The following is a 15,741-nucleotide window of genomic DNA, read 5'->3' as shown; positions in this document are numbered from 1 at the left end:
GGCACCACATTTTAAGAAGGATATAGGCAAGCTGGAACGGATCCAGAGGAGGGCAACGAAGATGGTGAGGGGTCTGGAGACCAAGTCCTATGAAGAATGGTTGAAGGAGCTGGGCATGTTTAGCCTGGAGAGGAGGCGGCTGAGAGGTGATACTATCACCATTTTCAAATACCTGAAGGGCTGTCATCTAGAGGATGGTGTGGAATTGTTTTCTGTGGCCCCAGAAGGCAGGACCAGAGCAAGCAGGTTGAAATTAAATCAAAAGAGTTTCCGGCTCAACATTAGGAAGAACTTCCTGACCGTTAGAGTGGTTCCTCAGTGGAACAGGCTTCCTCGGGAGGTGGTGGGCTCTCCTTCCTTGGAGGTTTTTAAACAGAGGCTAGATGGCCATCTGACAGCAATGAAGATCCTGTGAATTTGGGGAGAGGTATTTGTGAGTTTCCTGCATTGTGCAGGGGGTTGGACTAGATGACCCTGGAGCTCCCTTCCAACTCTATGATCCTATAACCTTGATAAAGCCCCCCCCTCCCAACAAGCTATCCCTCCTTGATAAATGCAGAACTGGGAGAGGTCTGTTGAGTGGACATGTTGCATCCAAATACTGATGCTCATATCCTGCTTCAGCTGCAGTGTTGAGTTCCTCACTTTCTCCCAGCCACAACCTTCCTTATCTGTTATTGCCCTGAGCACAGGGAGTAGTAGAGAAGAAGAAGAGATTGGATTTATACCATGCCCTTCACTACCCAAAGGAGTCTCTTAGAGGCTGGGTGTACAGAAATACTATATATTTAAGGAGGGTATGCCATTAACAAACATACATCACTGGTGCTTTTCGGCCGACGTTATGTGTGAGAAAATTATCCTAAGCAGAGTGTGAATCTTTTTTCCTTCCTCTCCCTCCCCCAAAAGCTTTAATCGGGTTTCAAATCAACGATGACAACAATGACTACAAAATGGAAAACGTATTCGGTCGCTCTCTCGTGAAAACAAAAACGGGACAACAAAATAGCCTACTGTAGTAAAAAAAAGACTCGTTTTTTAAAAAAATTAAAAAAAGATTATTCTGTCTCAGGAAGGAGACCCATCTCGCAAGTCTCTAAGAGGTCGCGGGGTCGCTCAGGAAAGGGTATGAAATCCGAAAATGACCTGCGAGTTCTCTCTTTTATAAAAAAGAGGTTCGTGATTATCTAGAAAGATAACGGTGAGAAGATTTAGAACAGTCTTCCGCTTCTCTTTTGTTCTTCCCCCCCGGTTTACACAGGAGAAAATTATTTGCGCATATTCCCCCTATTCCTTCCGGGAAATCTGTCCCTCTCTCGCATCTCAAGTGTGAAGGGAAAGTAGGAACCCCAAGGCGAAAACCCTTCACTTGTCCCACGACGTAAACTAAGGACTTACGGGTAGCTCATTTCCTCCTGTTTTTCACAACAGGGTCAGAGAGTATAAAAAAGAAAAAAGGACACAAGGATTTCACTGTGTTTGTACTACTGCAAAATATATCTTCTGCTCCTCGAGAGGAGGGGGAAGAATGGTAAAAGATGAGGACGAATTTTTGAAAAAGAAAACAAAACAATGTTGCATGAGTTACAGTGCAACAGTATTATCACTTCACCCCCCAACCTTGTTCGTTATCTTTGTGTGTGTGTGTGTGTGTTTTATTTTTTTAAAAATGGATTGAGTACAACACAGTCTGGTACGCGGCCACAAAAGAGTAGCTGTCTTTGGCAAGAAGTCAACGTGTCGACCCTCTCTGTCACCTTCTGCCCATCTCACTCTGTCTCATGAAATGGATGTTGTTCGCGCTGTCTGAAAGTTCAGGGTACTGTTCCACGGAGATGACGAAGTAGCCATCGTAGCCCTGAACCCGCCCCGTGTTTAGCAGCTGCTGCTTCTCCCCTTCTGTCCAGGAGCGGGTCCCCTCCTCCCCGTCCCGCAGTCTCTGCTGCTCCCGCGCCCAGGCTTGGGCTACGGCACGTTGCCTGGCCAGCTCCAGCACGCGGGTCTTTTCCTCGTCCAAGGTGGTCCCGTAGCGGGTGTTCAGACACAGCGCTCCGTACTGGAGCTGGATGTCTGTGTAACGTCTAGTCCTTCCATTAAGCACTGTGTTGATTTGGGAGACGGTGACGTTGACGCCGTTCTCCAAGGTTCTTCGCCCGCCGGTGAGGCCCAGGATGGATAGGTCGCTGTCCGATGGCCCTTGCTTGACAAAATAGTGTGTGTCCGTGCCCTCGATGGTGAACTGCAAGTTCTCCAGGTAGTGAGCGTTGTTCAGTATGGCTGCGATCCTCCTCCCATCCTCGTTAGCCGTGCTGATGATGTCAGTGGCCACCCGCCCGTCCTTCATGGCGAACTTGACCCCTTTGCCGATGACCGAGCCACCTGAAGCAAAGTTATTGATCTCCTTGGCCTCTTGGCATCCGGCAATGCTCGAGCTGTAGATCTGTTCAAAGCGCTCCAGGGTGACAAAAGCCTTCAGCTGTTTCTGTACTTCGCACTGTACTCCCAAGATTGACTGAATAGGACGGCAAGAAAAGAGGAAGGAAGGGGAGAAATCAGTGTTAGAGGTAAACAGCATAGGTTACATTTCTGCATTGCAACCAGGGCTTCTTTTTTTTTTTGTAGGAGCTCCTTTGCATATGAGGCCACGCCCCCCTGATGTAGCCAATCCTCCTGGAGCTTGCAGTAGGCCCTGTACTAAGAACCCTGTAAACTCTTGGGGGATTGGCTACATCGGGGGCGCAGCATACGCAAAGGAGGTCTTGCTGCAAAAAAAGCCGATTGCAGCTGTTTTCAAGTCCTTTAAGGAGGACAGACAATATTTTCTCTACACTTTTAGCGTGTTTAACTTCTCCATAGGATGCTTTTGTGCTTAAACTACTGCACTGTTTTTTGTTCTTAGAGATACCCTTTTTTGCTGTGACCGGGTTGGCCCAGGTTAGCCTAATCTTGTGAGATCTTGGAAGCTAAGCCCTGGCTAGTACTTAGATGAGAAACCACCACGGAAGTCCAGGGTCACTAAGCAGAGGCAAGCAATGGCAAACCACTTCTGTCTGTCTTGCAAACCCTACGGGTTATCATAAATCCACTGCAATTTGATAGCCTTTTCGATCGCCAGAGATACATGTAACTACGAACCATCTTGCTGAGTCAGACCAAAGATCCATTCAGTCCATCAATCAGCCTCATTTCAGCCAGATGTCCACGGAGACTCATAAGCAAAGGAAGAAGAAGAAGAAGAAAAAGAAGGAGGAGGAGGAGACTGGATTTATACCCTACCCTTCACTACCCGAAGGAGTCCCAAAGCATCTTACAATCTCCTTTCCCTTCCCCTCCCCAAAACAGACACCCTGTGAGGTAGGTGGGGCTGAAAGAGCTCTTTTGAGGACTGCTCTTGGGAGGAACAGCTCTGAGAGAATTTGTGACCGACCCAAGATCACACCAGCAGCTGCACATGGAGGAGTGGGGAATCAAACCCGGTTCTCCCAGATAAGAGTCCGCACACTTAACCGCTACACCAAACCGGCTCTCCTCTCAAGGGAGGGAGCTATCCCATCGATAGTCTCCAACATCTGGTAACCAGTAATCTACCGCCTCTAGCACGAAGGTCGCTTTCCAGCTATGTTGAGTTGTAATTGTTACTAGTCCCGTTATGGATGGCCATACTCTGGCAGCTGTGCCGTAACAGCATTGATGTCAATGCTTATAGATACACTGGAAATACTTTCCATCCCGGGTGACCCGGTGGTGGTGGAAAGTGCCTGAGTTAAAATGACCCCTCGAGGCAAGGGACTTACTGAGCTGGTTTGCCATTGCCTGCCTCTGCATAGCAACCCAGGACTTCCTTGGTGGTCTCCCATCCAAGTACTGACCAAAGCTCCCCTTGCTTAGCTTCTGAGATCTATTGAGATCAAGCTAGCCTAGGCCCTGGCTGGCCTCCCATCATATTGAATGACTGACACCCAGGGGTGGAATTCTAGCAGGAGCTCCTTTGCATATTGGGCCACACACCCCTGATGTAGCCAATCTTCCTGAAGCTTGCAGCAGGCCCTGCAATAAGAGCCCTGTAAACTCCTGGGAGGATTGGCTACATCAGAGGTGTGTGGCCCAGGGGTGGAATTCTAGCAGAAGCTCCTTTGCATATTAGGCCATACCCCCTGATGTAGCCAATCCTGGAGCATTCCGTAGGCCCTGTACGAAGAGCCCTGTAAGCTCTTGGAGGATTGGCTACGTCGGGGTGTGTGGCCCAGGGGTGGAATTCTAGCAGGAGCTCCTTTGCATATTAGGCCACACACCCCTGATGTAGCCAGTCCTCCAAGAGCTTAGAAAAAACTCTTAGAGGATTGGCTACATCAGGGGTGTGTGGCCTAATATGCAAAGGAGCTGCTGCTAGAATTCCACCCCTGCTGACATATGTTCTCCAAGGCTTGTGAGGTGATACCCCTTCAGTCTTCCTGGCTACACGGTTACCTAGGAATACCAGAAAGCTGAAGATCCGTGACAGTCAACGGGGTGTCATGGTTACCTTGTCAGACGAGTACCCAGAAGACCTGCATCCAGATCTCCTCTCTGCCACCAAGTTTGCTGAGTGACTTTGGGCCTGTTGCTTACTCCTCTCTGCCTAACCTACCTCACAGGGTTATAGCGATGCCAAAATGGGTTACTATTTTTTATCATATGGCAGAGTGACACACAGAAAGCGTATCATAATATAAAATATGTAACCAAGTTGATATGACAGGTATGCAGATCAATTGTGCAGTCCCCCTAAATACGAATATCTAAATATTCAACCCACTTAGTCGCAGCTGGGGGGAGTTCAAAGAGATCTGTCATGTCTCTCTGGAAAGCATGATGGTTACTTCCCTGTGACAGATGGAAAGCAGTTTGGCGGGCTGCGCCATAATTGCATTCGGGTCCTGGTATTTTGCCCCTTTGTGCCCCTTAGCTACTCCATTGCCAAAACCTGTTCGCCTTCCATGCTTTATTGAAGAAGAAGAAGAAGAAGAAGAAGATGATATTGGATTTATATCCCGCCCTCCACTCCGAAGAGTCTCAGAGCGGCTCACAATCTCCTTTACCTTCCTCCCCCACAACAAACACCCTGTGAGGTGGGTGGGGCTGGAGAGGGCTCTCACAAGAGCTGCCCTTCCGAGGACAACCTCTGCCAGAGCTATGGCTGACCCAAGGCCATGCTAGCAAGTGCAAGTGGAGGAGTGGGGAATCAAACCCGGTTCTCCCAGATAAGAGTCCACGCACTTAACCACTACACCAAACTGGCTCTCTTTATGTGGTAAGTCAAATCCTGCAGGCCTTTCGTTGGTGTTTATCAGGTTATAGATATTGAGTGATTGCACTGATGTTCGCAACTGTTCATTCCCTGGATCGAAATTTCGTTAATCAGGTTATGGATATCGAGCGGAACCGATTTAATCAATGTTCACAACTCTTCATTCCCTGAATTGAAATTTCGTTTATCAGGTTATAGATATCGAGTGGAAATGATTGCATCAATGTTTGCAACTGTTTATTCCCCGGGTTGAAATTTTGCTTATCGGGTTATGGATATCGAGCGGAACTGTTTGCATTGATGTTTGCAACTGTTCATTCCCTGGATTGAAGTTTTGTTTATCGGGTTACGGATATCGAGTGAAACTGATTGCATCGATGTTCGGAACCATTCATTCCCTGGATCGAAATTTTGTTTTATATATCGAGAGGAACTGATTGCATCAATGTTCGCAGCTGTTCATTCCCTGGATTGAAATTCTGTGACTGCTAAAATGGGTACCAATGGACCATATTCACTGCCTGAGCTACTTGGGGGAAGGAGAGAATTTAAAAAGGCACTAGATGGATGGACAAGATAGTGTGGAATGTTATCACGAGTACGGTGCCAAAGCCATAACTAAAAACTTCTGTTATCACCAGAGTAAGTCTTGTGTCTTTGAAAAGCTGCTTAATTTTAAGATCTAACGACCTTGAATGCACTCTTTTAATAATACAGCAATGCATTGGGGAAGACGGCTTTCTTCTGTATGAAAAACAACCCATGTGCTCCGTGGCTGTGAAAATAAAAAGGAAAAGGACGCAAACAGATTATGCAGAGTTCAAAGCGAGAGAGTAGCCTGCCTTTGAAATTTTTTCTATCCAGTCTGTTTCATCTTCCATCATGAATTTCCCCTTAAGTGAACTAGCGAAGAAGGGAAATAGAAAATGCCATTTGAATGGGGTGGGTGGGGAGGAGAGAGAGGGAGAGAGAGAGCTCTGATAATGCTGCGGCTTTAAGCAAACTGTTGAGATAAAGAAGAATGGGGCAACATCAGAAGGGAGGACTGCCTTGGTCAAGCAAATAAGAGTGCTGGGAGATTTGAATCCAAGATCTGGCCGAGTCCTGGATTCAGACCTGTTTTAGGCATTGCAAAAATATTTCACTGTAGCAATTCATTTTAGTTCATTTATACCCGCAATGGAGTCACAAAGAAGCTTCTCACATTCTCTGTTCCTCCATTTTATCCTCACAACAACTTTGGGAGGCAAGTTAGGAGGAATGTGGCGGACTGACCCAAAGTCACTCAGCAAGTTTCCACGACAGACAGGGGATTCGATCCTGGGTCTTCCTCGTCCAGTACTCTAACCAGGAATACTGCCATGGCCAAGTGCAAGGGTGGAGGTACCATGAGCCTTGGAGCAATGATATCAGAACATATGCAGCTGCTTTCTATTAAGTCAGACCACTGGCCCACCTAAGGCCAGTATTGTCAACTCCTACTGGCAGCAGATTCTCCACAGGCTCAGAAGGAGAAAAGTCCTTCTCAACACCTGCTAATGAAGATAACTGAGGATGCCAGGGATTGAACTGGGGAAATGCTCTGCCACTGAGCTGCTGTGAGCACCCGCTGAACATTTTGCACCTCTGAACAAAAGTGTCTTAAGGAACAAGATTGGTTTCCCATTAGAACAGTACATGTGCCGCCTGCAGAAGATCCCAGAGTCAATCCGGGCATCTTCAGTTGAAGGAAATAATGTAGCTTGGTCTTCTCCAGCCCTGGAGAGCTGTTGTTGGTTAGAACAGACAAAGTGAGGCAAGGTGTTCTGATTCAGCAGAAGGCAACTTCTCATGTTTCATAATTGAGCGACAACCCCAAGAGAGGATGTTCTTGAAGGCACTGAAAAAGCTGAGTCTATGTGTGAAGGACTGTCAAGGGCTAATGCCTGGTGGAGTCTGAGAAGCTTTGAGTGACAGGCTGTTCAAACAAATCTCTGGAGAATGTCAATGAAGGAATGAAAGTTGGGGACTGACAGTTGAAGAAGAGACAGTTTAGCACTGAATGTGGACTGGGAACGAAGCAAAACAGGAGTGGGAGGATCATGGAAGATCCCGATTCAAGCCAAAAATGGATAGAGCTTCTAATCTAGAGAAGTAATCCCTGCCCAGTGAAAAGGGAAATAACTCTAAAGAAAGGAGTGATCCTAGGATTATGTTTATCGAAGGATTCTGGGAATTTGTAACCCCGCCTTCTAAAAGTTGACGAGTCAGTGAAACTCCGGCACCTAGACTTGAGTGTTTAAGCAGACACTGAAAAGAAAGCCTCTCTCCATAAAAAGCAAAAACACCTGCTTGTTGGCAACAAATTATCTTGAATTTAGTGTGATTACAAAGCTGTCTCAGTTATTATCATCTGTCTACCTTATACATCCCACCCCTGATTCCACCTGACCTTTCCCCCTTCAAGTTACATAAAATATTTTGTTTACTTTGAACTTTCAAAACCCTCTTATGCACCATTTCAGAAGTATAAGTTAAGAAGGTGATTTTGTCTCTTCCCTCAGTTCCCTGAGCTGGGCCAGCATCTTTCTAAATATATAATAAATGGACAGGATGGGACAGCCATAGACCAATAAAAAGAAGAAAATAGATATAGGGGCTGCCCAGCACAGAAGAAGAAACAAAGGGAAAATCCTGTGTGTGAGGTAGGGAAGATGGTGAAACCTCCATACTATGCAATTCTGGTGGGTTACCTTGCTATTGTCCCATTCTTGCGTTTTCAGCTGCGTGTGGGTAAGTTCGTAAGAGGGCTCCACAGCCTCCACATCCGGTTTAGGATATCCAGGGATGACGTTGTGTAGTTGAAACCCAAAGGTAAGCAGCCAGCTGTTGACATCTGGAAGGGAGAGAAGAAGGAAAAAACCCTGGATGTCATCCATGCAGCAAGATGTGGTGGCCAGAAAAAGCAGTCAAGAGGCCCTCATTTCAGAGGTGGAACAGCAAACCTCATCCCACCCAAGTGGAGAAAACAGGGTTTGGGCTAGCTGTGAGTGTTAAAGTCCTGTCAAGAAGCATATATTTGAAAATGTCCCTGGATTGCTAGCTACGCATCCACAAGCCATGACTGATTCTGGCTTAGCTGAGACTCCCCCTCCAGAGTAACATCTGTATTTAATGCCGTGGTTCTCAAAGCTGTGGGTTGGGACACAAAAGACGGTTCTGAGGCCAAGAGGCTATTCTGGGAGGCTTGATGCTAAATTTGGGTTTGCCTCTGCAAAATATGAAGGAAAAATATTGAGTGCCACTGAGTTGCAACCAAACAAAGGATGGCCCCATGACGTTCCGTCTCCTGGGGTTTTCAAGGCAGGAGACGTTCAGAGGTGGTTTGCTATGGCCTTCCTTTGCATAGCCTTCCTTGGTGGTCTCCCATGCTCGGCTTCCAAGTTCTAATTAGATCAAGCTAAGGCGAGGCTATGAGGTCTGCTGCTAATAAATGTCTAGGACAGTCATGAGATACCACCTGTTGCTCTGTAATGCTGTATATTTATAAATATTAAAAAGGAAATAAAAAAAATAGTCTTCTTGTTCCATTTTAACTGATGTGAGGTTTCTGTGTTTTTATGCCGGGAGGGGGGAGGAAAAATTAGCACAGGACTCTTTTGCAGGAAGGACTGCCAGATCCTCTCCCTCCACTCCCCCCCCCCCCCCCAGCGGCCACCAGCGGCGATTAGGCGGGTTGAGCTACCAGATCGAAATTAGGAAACTCCTGGAGATTTGGGGATGGAAACTGTGGTGACTGAAAGATCGTGACATGACAGTAGATTCTGTGCAGCACCTACTGGCCAAGGAGGAAGCAATGTGACATCAAGAACCCCCGCAGATCAGTCTGAATGGGCTAGTGGCATCAACTGGCCAGCGAGCTGAGCTTGAGATCGGGAGAATGGAAACTGAGTTCGCACCTCTTCCGTGAAGTTATCTGTCCTGGAACAGAGAGTTAACTCCTCCCCCCTGGCCAACCATGTTTCAGCCACCTAAGGATAAATCGCTCCTCGCTCAGCCCAAGTCCTCCATCGACAAGATAAGGGAAATGGCTATCTTTTCTTCTTTTTGGTATTTATCCACAAGCCAGGGAGGGGATGGCATGTCTTGGCAATACTGGATAGAAAACCACGTTATCACCTAATGAACGGAACTAGAGCAGAGGGGTGACCACCTCTATCTGCTTATCACGGTTTTTCTTAAACATAAGAACATAAGAGAAGCCATGTTGGATCAGGCCAATGGCCCATCCAGTGCAACACTTTGTGTCACACAGTGGCCAAAAAAACCCCAAGAGCCATCAGGAGGTCCATCAGTGGGGCCAGGACACTAGAAGCCCCTCCACTGTTCCCCCCCAAGCACCAAGAATACAGAGCATCACTGCCCTGGATGAGTCCCAATGATAAGCTGTGGCTAATAGCCACTTATGGACCTATGCTCCATATGTTGATCTTGTCCCCTCTTGAAGCTGTCTATGCTTGTCTATGCTTTTGTAGCAGGAACTCCGATGTAGCCAATCCTCCAAGAGCTTCCAGGGCTCTTCGTACAGGACCTACTGTAAGCTGCAGGAGGATTGGCTACATCAGGTGGGTGTGGCCTAATATGCAAAGGAGTTCCTGCTAAAAAAAACACCCCTGCCCTGTGCTTGCTTATGTGCAGGGCATGGAAACTCTGCATCTTTGAGGATTTAAGAGATAAAAAGCAATATTTTATTTTATTTTTTTTAAAAAATCGTTTGATGAACGTTCGCTTCAAAACAAAACTACCTGAGCTCTCTCTATCTACTCATCTGCTGTGTTAATCACAGCAATGATCAAAGATTTTCTGTGCTAGGCAGAGGATTTTCCTGTGAATTTGTCCTGAAGAAACCTCAAGCTGGAAGTGCACACACACAAAAAAATCTTCCTCAAGTTGCTTGCTTGTAGGACTGCCAGGTATCCTTGGGCCACTGGGGGGGGGATGAGGGGAAGGTTGCCAGATCCAGGCTGGGAAACACCTGGAGATTTAAGCCACACCCCGCTGATGTAGCCAATCGTCCTGGAGCTTACAGGAGGCCCTGTACTAAGAGCCCTGTAAGCTCTTGAAGGATTGGCTACATCAGGGAAGTGTGGCCCAGGGGTGGAATTCTAGCAGAAGCTCCTTTGCATATTAAGCCACACCCCGCTGATGTAGCCAATCGTCCTGGAGTTTACAGTAGGCCCTGTACTAAGAGCCCTGTAAGCTCTTGAAGGATTGGCTACATCAAGGGGGTGGGGCCCAGGGGTGGAATTTTAGCAGAAGCTCCTTTGCATATTAGGCCACACCCTGCCGATATAGCCAATCCTCTTGGAGCTTGCAGTAGGCCCTGTACGAAAAGCCCTGTAAGCTGTTAGAGGATTGGCTACATCGGGTGTGTGGCCTAATATGTAAAGGAATTCCTGCTAAAGAAAAGCCAGGGATTTAAGAATGAAAGCTGGGGGGGGGGGGGCAGGAACATCAGTGGGGAACGATGCCATAGAGTCCACCCTCCAAATCTTCCATTTTCTCCAGGGGAACGGACTTTACGTGAACACATGAAGATGCCTCATACCAGGGGTGGTCAGATTTGCTTAACGTGAGAGCGACATAGAATAAATGTCAGAAGTTTGAGAGCCACAAGACATGAACGTCAGATGTTTGAGAACAGGAAGGAAGGAAGGACGATAGATGTTTGAGAACAGGAAGAAAGGAAGGAAATATAGATGGGGAAGGAGGGAGGGAGAGGTGGAAAGAAAGCCACTTTAACTTTTAATGCATTCTCCAGTGGGGTGTACAGAAGTGAAGCAGCTCATGATACTTTGAAGCCAGGGGAAAGGCGCAGGCATTGACCTAATTCAACCAGAGCTATTTAAAATGCAGATTTGTGGGCCTCGGTTTTGGCAGATTTGTTTTTTACATATTGATCCATCAGGGAAAATTCCCAAGGACTGGGGAGCAGCTTTCATCATCCCCATTTATAAAAAAGGTAACAAAGAAGATCCAAACAACTATAGGCCGATCAGCCTGTTAAGCGTAACAAGCAAGCGATACGCTAGACACCTACTGTGGAAATTTAGAGACTGGCTTGAGAACGATTTTTGCCTAGGTGAGGGACAGGTTGGCTTCGGAGAAGGTTGTGCCTTATTAAACCGCTGCATGCTGTTGAACCACTCCATTGCAAAATAATGCCCACGCTGAAAGCCAACGGATACCTGTTTTTCGTCAGCGTGCAAGCACCAATTCTCATGGATGAATTAACACTTAATCGCGTTGTTATTTTTAAAAGGCTTGATAAAAGGTCATGATTAGAAAGGATTTATCCGCTGCTCGGCAAGAGAAAGGATCCCTAATGCCCTTTATTTAGATGCAATTTAGAATCTGGGCCGCCAGCTGATGCACACAGCGATACCTCTGTGTGACTGATGGGAAATCAGAAGGGCGTTTGTCAGCTTTTAATCCGGCGATGCGGAGTCTGGAGGAGTGGGAGGAAGTTGTGGGGCAGAGGGACCCTTTAGGTATCTTTTTGCTTGTTGTTCTTTGTTTACAGGGGGTTTGGGACACAGGTGTGTGTTTGGGGCAAAACGTGGCAGTTGTTTATAATGACGCTCAGCATGGAAATTGTCCTTCATTGCCATTGTTCCGAGTCCTCTTCCATGCTGCATTAGCTCTCACCAGTTTAACCTTGATAAACTACAAATAAACCTTTTCATTTCATTTAACCTGTCTGCCACATACCAGAGTTGGTTGTAATAAGCAAACAACAAAGAATCTTAAATAAATAAAACAGAAGGTGTTTTCACATGGTGACTGTTTGCAGGTGAATTTTGCTATTCTTACACAGTAAAAATCCAGTTGCAAAGCACGTTATTTAGTGTGTGTGAATGCACCTCGAGTATGGTTGAGACATAACAGTAAACCGTGGTTTATTGTATTATGAATAAGCGTTAGGGATCTGGGGTCTTGTTTTTCCCTCCTACCACTGCAAGTGGCTAAACATGCCCACTCCCACAGCAGGCTGCGGTTTGTTGCAACATCCAAACCACAAATTGGTGCATGTCTTCTTCCCTACAGTTGAGGATCCAGAAGTCTGTTTCGATCCTAAATAAAGCCCCCCAAGAAAATCCAAGAAACCTGGAGAGACGCTGAGTGTGGGTCTGAAAACCTTCCACGTTATCAACTGATATGTAGTCAAACATAAAGTATTTGGCAGCGGACTGATGGGCAACAGAGAAGGTAAATTGCATCTAAAAAAAGGAGTCTTACCTGTCATGTAGCACTTGATATCCTGAGAGTTACTGATAGGATTGTTATTTTTGAACATGTAAAGATTGAAAGGCATTATATTGCTGCTGCTGAGTCGTTTCCAAATTTCATGGTCGGGGCTCGTCCACCGGCCGGCAAGCACATCGTAATCTCTCTTCCCCATATGTACGAGTTTGGTAAGGGGGTCGTATAGTCCTCCTTGGTAACCAATAATGACCTGAAAGTTCGGGTTGGTGTCCATATAGATTTCCCCATAAGCTGTGTACAATATCTGCTTGATCATTAAGCCCGTCCCGCTGAAGACTGCCAAGGGAGTCCCAGTGTTATCGCAAGCGATGTAAAACTCATCTCCGCTGCTGAGCTCCATAGCAAAGAGGTGGCCCTGGAGGTCATAATAGAGGGAGGTTATCTCAGAACTCGAGTGGTTGTAGAGATGGGTGACTTTGGTGGGGCTGGTGAGGTCCGCATAAAAGAACTGCAAATGATGTCCGTGGGTGGTTTTGCTGGAGACCCTTCTTCCAAGTCCATCGTAACGATACTTCACAGACCACCCACTGGCTTTGTTATATGCTTTGATCAGCAGCCCTGCTGAGTTGTACTCAAAAACGTCATTCCCCCTTTGCCTCAGGAAACCATCTTCATCCATCTTGTACTGCACATCCCCCAGTCTTGTGATCCTGTCCCTGAGATCGTACCTCAGTGGAGTGAGGCGGGCACTGTTGCCAGGACTCAACAAATGGAGATTTCCATTAAGGTCATAACTGTACCGCCAGAGCGGCTTCTCGTTGATTGACACAGTCTGGAGCTGCCCATCTGCGTCGTACTCGTACGAATACCTCGTTGTGTTTGCATACGGGCCGACCTTGAGCTCCTTCTTCACTACTCTTCCCATGTTGTCATACTGCACCGTCATCCAATACATAAGGGACCTAAATATCTCGTACTGCACTTCTTTCATCCTGCCGTAGGCGTCAAAATGCTTTGTGTGAGTCATGACCGCAGTGGTAATGATCTGGTTGATGTCATAGTAGATTACCCCAAACTTGCCGAACTGTTCTGTTTTACCCGAAACGTCATCGTATCGGTAAAGGTCGATGGGTAGCGGGGTCTCGTTGATCACCGCTTGCATGCTGGTCACTCGGAAGCTGTTGTCATAATTGTAGTCAAAACGAGCATTCACCATGCCTTCTTCAGTGAAACGAAAGATCTGCCGGTCAATAAGTGGTCCAATCTGTCTGTATCTGATGGTACAAGTGAACCCCTCATTCTGCAAGTTTATGGTCTTCAGCATCCCAGCTGTTTCATCATAGGTGAAGCTGATCTTAGTTGTGTCGTATAGCATCTCAGCCAGCTTAGAGAGTTTGCCATATTTGTAGATGACCCGTCTCCCTGTCCCCAGATGATAGGTGTGAAGGAGCTGCTTCTCCTCATTGAAATCCTGAATGACGGACGCATTGCCCTCTGGGGGTCTGTAGATATTTCTGTAGTAACCAATGGAACGGATGGTTTCCAAAGTCTGGCGAGCGACGTTGGGCATGGTCACAGATGACAAACGATCGTTCTTATCAAACTCGAAAATGTACTGCCGTTGACTGTGAAGCAGCAGCACCATGGACTGTAGGGAGGAAGGGGAAAATAATGAACATTCCTCATTTTTAAAGCTGTGAAAAACTTGAAATTTATCAAGTAGGACACCGATATTATTTGCAAAACCCCCTGCAAACTTTCTTCCTTCAGAAAGCATTTGTGATCTGGGAAAGATGAGAAGTACCCTCAGTTGGTGAAATACTGAATATAATCTTGTGGGTTCCTATTTTATGATACTAACAGCCTCTCCCCCTGCCTCACCCAAAATCTTTTGGTAAATCAATGGGTCTAAAATGAGATAGGACTGGCACCTTAAAGACCACTGACTTTTTTTTTCCCAGCACAAGCATTTTTGGGTCAGACTTCACTTCAACAGACGCATGTAAGCATTATTATTGCAGCTATCACTAAAAATATTTATATTCTGCTTTTTTACCCAAATAGGGGCCCCAAGGTGAAAAACATCAGGAATTAAAAAATTGAAAATATTGACCTCTGACACATGAAAGCTTATGAAATTCTTGTTAGTCTCTATGGTGCTAAAGAATTATGTTTTATTTTGCTACTACAGACTAGTATGGCTACACATCAGGTATTATCAGTGGACCCAGTTTCTGAAACAATAAAGGTATTGGAGTCTACTGTTCAGTAAATTCAACCCCCCTTCTGCCTGCTGAAAATCCATTGCTCATCACTGATATTCCAAGATATGGCTAAGGGAGAGGAGGAATGGTTCTCCTCAGCAAGAAGAATACATAGACAAAAAATGTATTTTCCAAGTATGTGGGAAATACGGTTTGATAGTTACTAGGGTTTTCCACACTAAGTAACAAATCCCTGTAGTTTTCGAATTCAGCGCAGCAGCAACAGGACTTCTAGCGGGTTTCCACAGCTTTCCCGGCCCTACTGCTCTACGGGTGTCAAACTTGCCCCAAACCACAGGAGCCTTTTAAAAAGAAGTAATAGCTAGATATAGAAGTATAGTGCTATAACACTATTGCAATGTACCTACTGAATGCTCTGAATTCCTAGTTTTCATTTAAGAGAAAGAGTCTTCAGCCTCTTTCGTTATGGAGACTGAAAGGCAAAGGTGTATCTCAGTAATCAAAATGACTGGATACTTAACTTTTTTTAAGCTGAAAGCTGGCAATTCCGAGGACCAAACCAAAAGAATGTTATAATGCTATAACAATCTAGCTATTGTCGATTGTTAAAAAAAACACCCTGGTGGTATGATGGAGGAAATGGCAGCTGTGGGAGAACATGGCAGGGAAATGGCACTGAAGTGGGTGATGCCATGCCCTCCCATGGAAAGCAAAATGCTTCAGCTGTGTAGCGGCAGGAAACGTTGGATCAAATGCTGTTTGAGAAAGCACGGAGAAAGCACAGGAGGGTCATGGGAAAATAATGGATGGGAAATGATGCTGCATGGAAACTTAGAAATAAATGATGGTTATGATTAGGATGATGGATTTATATCTTGCCCTATACTCTGAATCTCAGAGTCTCAGAGCAGGCACAATCTCCCTACCTCCATGACAAACACCCTGTGAGGTAGGTGGGGCTTAGAGAGCTCTCCCAGAAGCTGC

General features: G+C 46.2%; 1 protein-coding gene across 5 annotated transcripts in view; it reads right to left on the bottom strand.

Moving 5' to 3' along the window:
* Positions 1–768: 768 nt before the first annotated feature.
* The window catches only part of TENM4 (teneurin transmembrane protein 4), a 792,728-nt gene continuing 777,755 nt past the window's right edge, over positions 769–15,741 (bottom strand). For all 5 annotated transcript variants that reach the window (XM_060235003.1, XM_060235004.1, XM_060235005.1 and 2 more), the window contains 3 exons: positions 12,566–14,180; positions 8,020–8,162; positions 769–2,512 (listed from right to left, as the gene is read on the bottom strand). In XM_060235003.1, the coding sequence (XP_060090986.1) occupies positions 1,754–2,512; positions 8,020–8,162; positions 12,566–14,180 (2,517 nt within the window). In that variant the 3' untranslated portion in view covers positions 769–1,753. The remainder of the gene's footprint in view (positions 2,513–8,019; positions 8,163–12,565; positions 14,181–15,741) is intronic.

Source organism: Heteronotia binoei, chromosome 3, assembly GCF_032191835.1.
Source record: "Heteronotia binoei isolate CCM8104 ecotype False Entrance Well chromosome 3, APGP_CSIRO_Hbin_v1, whole genome shotgun sequence".
Classification (NCBI taxonomy): Eukaryota; Metazoa; Chordata; class Lepidosauria; order Squamata; family Gekkonidae; genus Heteronotia; species Heteronotia binoei.
Note: the sequence above shows the minus strand (reverse complement) of the source record. Positions and strands in the feature narration are given on the sequence as shown.